Source organism: Microtus ochrogaster, chromosome 4 (assembly GCF_000317375.1).
Source record: "Microtus ochrogaster isolate Prairie Vole_2 chromosome 4, MicOch1.0, whole genome shotgun sequence".
Taxonomy (NCBI): Eukaryota; Metazoa; Chordata; class Mammalia; order Rodentia; family Cricetidae; genus Microtus; species Microtus ochrogaster.
Genome location: NC_022011.1, coordinates 46,657,411 through 46,664,186, shown reverse-complemented (window position 1 = coordinate 46,664,186; position 6,776 = coordinate 46,657,411). Strand labels below are relative to the sequence as shown.

The 6,776-nt window shown below is 45.8% G+C and overlaps 1 protein-coding gene across 4 annotated transcripts in view; it reads left to right on the top strand.

Moving 5' to 3' along the window:
• Positions 1 to 6,776, top strand: part of Ptpa (protein phosphatase 2 phosphatase activator) — a 50,509-nt gene that overhangs the window by 2,509 nt on the left and 41,224 nt on the right. For all 4 annotated transcript variants that reach the window (XM_026778868.1, XM_026778866.1, XM_005346125.3 and 1 more), the window contains exons 2-3: positions 4,200 to 4,297; positions 6,226 to 6,312. In XM_026778868.1, the coding sequence (XP_026634669.1) occupies positions 4,200 to 4,297; positions 6,226 to 6,312 (185 nt within the window). The remainder of the gene's footprint in view (positions 1 to 4,199; positions 4,298 to 6,225; positions 6,313 to 6,776) is intronic.

The following is a 6,776-nucleotide window of genomic DNA, read 5'->3' as shown; positions in this document are numbered from 1 at the left end:
ATCTTAAACTGTCCATTACTGCACCTGGGCTACTTTTGGGGTTTTTCAAGGAACATCTGTAAAACTCTTTATGTTTTGATCTTAAACTGTCCATTGTCTCTGAATCCTTTGTCAGAGACAACCTGCGGCCGGAAGCTGTGGGTGTGCTCTCTTCTACTCTTGTTTCCACAGCCTTACTAGTTTTTCTTTGCTTTTGCTTTTGCTTGATTTGGAAATGTGTATTCTGTCGTCTGTGTTTCTTCAGGGACTTATTGTTCTGCTTCATATAACATGGCCTCTGCTCTTGGGGTTGTAGCCAGGCCTGGAGGCCTTCTCCTCTGTGAAATAGTGTCTGGAGGGCAGTTTGTTGCAGGGAATAGATAGGTCTCTTTCAAGAGGCCTGGGTCCCAAAGATGATATGTGCAGGCTGTTTATTTGCAATGGGAAGACATTCCTCATAAAATGTGCCCCATAAACTGTGGTAGGCTCCTCACCAGATTGGCTTCAAAGCTTTTTATTTAGCATCTGACTTGGAGTAGCAATTTACTATTAGGAAGGTCTGGGGTGGGGCTCTGGGAACAGTATATGTGTGGGGTGGGAGGAGTAGGGGGCAGAGGGGAGCTTGTGGACTTCCTGGGTGACCTTTTCCCTTCCTTCACTTTGGACAGTCTGGGAAATTTATCATGCCCTTATCTCACTTTCTAACTTTCCCCTTAGGCCTCCAAGTCCTCTGGTACTTTAGTTTCCTCACAGCATCTCCTGGAAGGCTCTGTCCTTGCCACAGCTACTTTTACTGCCTGCAGGTTTTAGAGGAAGGCAGCAGGGCAGGTGTCTGTATGTGGAGCCTTGTTCACCTTCCTGAGAGCTGCATTGTTAATTGCGGCTTACTGACCAACCATGTCTCCAATTGCAGACTTGGGCTTGAGCTCACACTCTGAAACCCACCCGCGGCAGGTGTGTTTACAGAGGTACAGTCCTAACCAAGCAAAAATATTTCAGCAGTATATAAATGCCTTCACTAAGCAGGAGACACAAAGCCTATGAATGTCTACATATTAGTCTATGAACTTATTTTGGGACCAAACAATGATGGCACATGCCATTAATTCCAGCACTGGGAGGCAGAGGCAGGTGGATCTCTGAGTTTGAAAACAACAGAGCGAGTTCCAAGACAACCAGGGCTACACAGAGAAAGTCTATCTCAAAAAAAACAAACAAATAAGCAAAAAAAGAAAAAAACCAACAATTTAGGATTTTTTTTTAGACTTTTGGGGATTTTGGGAAGCATAACTCTTTTATGACCATCAGGAACTTTGCTTTTTTTTTTTTTTTTCTTTTTTTTTTTTTGGTTTTTCGAGACAGGGTTTCTCTGTGGCTTTGGAGCCTGTCCTGGAACTAGCTCTTGTAGACCAGGCTGGTCTCGAACTCACAGAGATCCGCCTGACTCTGCCTCCCAAGTGCTGGGATTAAAGGCGTGCGCCACCACCACCCGGCAGGAACTTTAGCCCAGCAAAGTGTGAGCTGTTTGTACAAGAATGAGATTATACTATAAACTGTGACTGTTCTTCACTTGTTCCTATGCCTGTGATACAGGTATCTATTCCTTTTAAAAACTATGAAGAAGGCAGGCCGTGGGTGGTGGTGGCGTACTTGGGAGACAGAAGCAGGTGGATCTCTGTGAGTCGAGGCTAGTTGTAGTTGGACTACAGAGAAAGTTCCAGGACAGCCATGACTGTTAAACAGAGAAACCATGTCTCCAAAAACAAAAGCTGGGCGGTGGTGGCGCATGCTTTTAATCCTAGCACTTGGGAGGCAGAGGCAGGCGGATCTCTGAGTTCGAGGCCAGCCTGGTCTACAAAAGCTAGTTCCAGGACAGGCTCCAAAACTACAGAGAAACCCTGTCTCAAAAAGCCAAAAAACAAACAAACAAACAAAAAAAAACAAAAACAAAAAACCAGGGGGCCAGAAAGATGACTTAGCGGTTAAGAGCACTGGCTGCTCTTCCAAAGGTCCTGAGTTCAATTCCCAGCAACCATTGTGGCTCACAACCATCTGTAATGAGGTCTGGTGCCCTCTTCTGGCCTGCAGGAGTACATGCAGGCAGAACACTGGATACATAATAAATAAATAAATCTTAAAAAAAAAAAGCCAAAACCAAAAACATCCAAACAAAATTCTATCAAGTATAAAGGTCAAGGTCAACTTGATTTCCTTTCCTTTTCTTTTTTTTTTTTTTTGACAGACCCAGGCTGCCGAGAATTTACTGTATATGATTATCCTCCTGCTTCAGCCTCCCATATCTTGAGACTATAGACAAGTGCAGTGATTACAGGTGCATACACCACCACCTGGCTTGCTTTTATTGTTTTAAGTGTCTTGTCCAGTTAGAGGTTGTTTTTGGGTTGTTGTCTGTTGAAATATGAGCGGAGCGGCGGGCTATGTTCCTGGCGCCCGGCCACCCACATGGCTAGCTTATGCCCCGAAATAATTACACGGAAACTGTATTCATTTAAACACTGCCTGGCCCATTAGTTCCAGCCTCTTATTGGCTAGCTCTTACATATTGATCTAACTCATTTCTAATAATCTGTGTAGCCCATGAGGTGGCTTACTAGGGCAGATCTTAACCTGCATCTGTCTGGAGTGGGAGAATCATGGCGACTCCCTGACTCAGCTTCTTTCTCCCAGCATTCTGTTCTGTTTACTCCACCCACCTAAGGGTTGGCCTATCAAATGGGCCTAGGCAGTTTCTTTATTAATTAACCAATAAAAGCAATAGATCAGAAAGAAATCACTCCCACATCATTTCCCCTTTTTCTGTTTAAACAAAAAAGAAGGCTTTCATTTTAACATAGTAAAATTACATATAGTAAAACAGTTATCAAGCAAGAATTACAGTTACAATATTTATATCTATTTTATCTTTTATCATAACTAAGGAAAACTATAACTGTCCATTCTTCAACTCCATCAAAGACTCCAGAAGGATATAATATTACCTAAGCAAATAAGAAATAAACAACAGAGACATCTCGCTGCCTGGACAGTCACCCAAAGTTCCTCTGTACCGTTGGGGCATTCATCTTCGGCCTACAGGCCCATAGTATCCAGCAGACACTTCCGGTAGAGCATGAGACTCTTAATCTCAGGGTCGTGGGTTCGTGCCCCACGTTGGGCACTAAGATGTAATGGCATAAATGAATGCAGACAGATTGTAAAAATATATATACAGCTTTAATGGGGAAATAGACTTACAGAACCACTGTTCCTGCGAAGACCAGGAAAGCAGAAGGGGCGGCTTCGCACAAGCCAGGCAGATTTATAGGTAAACATTAGCCTGAGGCAAACACGCCCCCTAAGGCTGGGCTTAACCCTACAGTTGTCCTCATGTTTTTTTGAGGCAGGGTATCTCACTGAACCAGGAACTATGGATTAAGCTAGGCTCTGGCCAGTGGGTTTCATGGATCCCCCTGAATGCCTCCCCAGCATTGGCCTGCTCTGTTTTCACTCCTTATAAAACAAAAGGCTGGAAGCTGGTGGGTTTGACTTGGCCTCAAAGGCTGGAGTCTTGTTTTAAAAAAGAGAGAGAAGTGCGCAGTGGTGGCACACACCTTTATCACAGCAGTCAGGAGGCAGAGAGGCGGATCTCTGAGTTTGAGACCAGCCTGGTCTACAGAGTGAGTTCCAGGACAGCCAGGTCTACACAGAGAAACCCTGTCTTGAAAACATTAAAAACAAAACAAAAAAACAACAACTTGGCATTACTTAGTTTGGAAGAATGGTTTGGGGGAAGAAGGAAAAACGAAATAGTAAAAGGAGAAGCCCATCGATGGTGGTGGCACATGTCTTTACTCTTGGAAAGCAGAGGCTGGCAGATCCCTGTGAGCTTAAGGCTAACCTGGTCTACAAGTCGAGTTCCAGGACAGCCAGGGTTACACAGAGAAACCCTCTATCTAAACAAAAAAACAAAGCAAAACCCAATAAAACAAAAAAGAAAGAAAAAAGGAGGGGAGTGGTCCGGGTGTGGTGTCCTACTCCTTGATCCATGCCCTGAAAGACAAGACAGGTAGAGCTCTCTGAGTTTGTGATCAGGCTGATCTACAAAGTGAGGGCTAGGCTAGCCTGGGCTATACAGAGAGACCTTGCCTCCAAAAAGAAAGGAGGGATTGGAGGGAGGAGGAACTATTGATCATTTTGCCCCTTCTATTTTCTTTGTCCAGATTCTTCAGAGGAGACCCCTCCAGCTACTCAGAACTTTATCATTCCAAAAAAGGAGATCCACACCGTTCCAGATATGGGCAAATGGAAGCGGTCTCAGGTACGAGTGACGCCCTCACTTGAGGGTTGGAGCTGGGGGAGAATCTAAGGCTCTTTAATTGGTAGGTTTCCAGACAGCCCAGGGTTATATGCCCCTTGACACTCCTGCTCTTGGCACCCAAGCTGTCAGTTCTAAGGAGGGAAATGAGAAGGTAGCTGTCTTCCTCCCTCCCACTCAGTGCACAGAGTTGCTTTATCCGGAAGGCCTGGCTGGGTCCCTGGTAAGTCTGGAGCGTCCCACTCTGGTTAAATCACATTCATCGCTCCTTTAATGTTATACTGAATGAACACGAATCTCCGAATTCTTATTTGCAATAACCTACACACATAGGAGCCAGTGCAAAGGAGAAGAGACTATACCTCGGCTAGGAACATGACTGCCCTAAAAATAGCTGGGAATTGAGATCCAGTTCCCTGGCAGTAGGCTGGCCTTCTCTGCTGCATAGCCCAGGAGGTGGGCAGAAGAAAGCTAATTGTGCCTCTTAGTCTTCCAGTCCAGAGCTGAGGAAAAGAAAGACCACTTGGAATTCTTAGAGAGGGCCTTGGGCCCAGCTCCAGTCAGCACTAATGCCAGGTCTGTAGCAGCCATGGAGTGTCATTTACATAGACGGCAGGCGCAAGGGCCCTTGCTTGTGGGACAGATTGTCCATGCCAAGTCTGCCAGACTTACAATGAGCAGCCGTATGCCTTGCTCCATTGGGTAGGAAAGGTCACAGGAACCTGTCCTTCCCTTCTTTCACAAGCCTGTCCTCTGACAGTTGCAGATGGATATCATGTTCTTTTCTGAGTTTTCACCAGGATAAGCACCGTAGTCCCTTCGGCTGCTCAGAGGCCATGAATGGATCCCATTCATCGTCCTAGTTGCTCTGTGGCTGAGTTTCTCAGCTCAGCACTGTTGAGTCTTGTAGGGGCAGTCCTTGAATGGCAGGCTCTAACGCTGACTCTACCTGCTAAATGTCACCAGCTGCTGTTCATACCCTCCCAGTTGAGAGACTGTTCTTATCTGGAACTAGCTATTTGTCTGAACGTCTGTGACACCACATTTTGCAGTCCATGGCAAACACCAGCTCTGGTTATAACAAGGGATTGGTCTTGTCCTGCGTGGGGAAAGTTTCTGTGTGTGATCCCCCTGGTCTGCTAGAAGCCATCTTGCAGGCTTATGGGGGGCCTCTAGTATAGACTCACCCAATCTAAATGCCAAATGTTTGTTCTAATGTCTTATCATGGGTGTCCCAGAGGAAGAAAGTAAGATAAAGAAGAAACAAGATGGAATGGAGACACTTGCTCTCAGAAGCTGCTTCCCCAGGGGCCTGCATCTCAGTATTTTTTTCTCCCTGTGCTAGCCTAACCTGCAACAAAGTAGGAAGAAAGTCCAGCTGATGGTGGGGCTAGTATGTCAGCCGGCAGACTATGGGCAGGAAATGGCTGGCGGCAGAGATTCTGCATTGTAGCTGCCACCCTGACCTGGGGAGATAGTTGAAAGATGACCTGGGGAAGGGAGTGTTGGGGCATTGTTTGAATGTCTGCTGGTACAGGGTATTGTCAGATATTTAGTGGTCACTCAGCTGTAGAGTTAGGCTGGCATACTAGCTGTGTATCTAATGAAATCTTGGTCCTGGAGAACCATGGGCTAATTACTTCTTAAAGTAACTTGTTTCTTTGTTAGTAAGGTGGTGACAACAGTGTCTTCCTGTGGGACTGTCTAAAGAAACTACCTACAGCAATTGTGAGCACTCGGTAGACCTTGGCTAGGAATTAGCTGTGGTTGTGATCACTGAATGGCTGGCTTTATTGATGGAGCAGCCTGTGTATTTGGTGCTGTCTACTTCTGGTACTGAGTTGGGAGTGGGAGCTGGGGCAGCTGGGGTAGCTGGGTGGAGCTACCATCTTCTGACACCATCTTCCTTCCCTCCTCTTCCCATTTGGCAGGCTTATGCTGACTACATTGGCTTTATCCTCACCCTCAATGAAGGTGTGAAAGGGAAGAAGCTGACCTTTGACTACAAAGTCTCTGAGGTAGGCACAGGCAAGGAGTCCCACTACAGCCCACACAGGGTGCTATCCATGGCAGGCTGATGCAGACGATGATTTGCCCAGCACAGTGCCGGAAGATTTGTGGCCCATACTCCTAATGTTTTAAATCTATGAATAAAATCACATTATAACTAAAAGCAAGGTAAATATGCAATTTTATAGTCTGTATTTTTTCTAATAGGTATTTTTTATTAAGCTTGAAATTAAAGATGACAGAAGGGGCTGGAGATGTGGCCAAGTGCTTGCCTAGCATACGCACAGCTCTGGGTTCCACGCCTAGAGCTGGAAAAAAAAATTAAGGTAGTAGATGAGTTCTCTGCAGAGATCTCTAGCAGAAGCACGCATGGCATTAATCTCTAGCGGAAGCACGCATGGCATCAATCTCTAGCGGAAGCATGCATGGCATCAATCTCTAGCGGAAGCATGCATGGCATCAATCTCTAGCG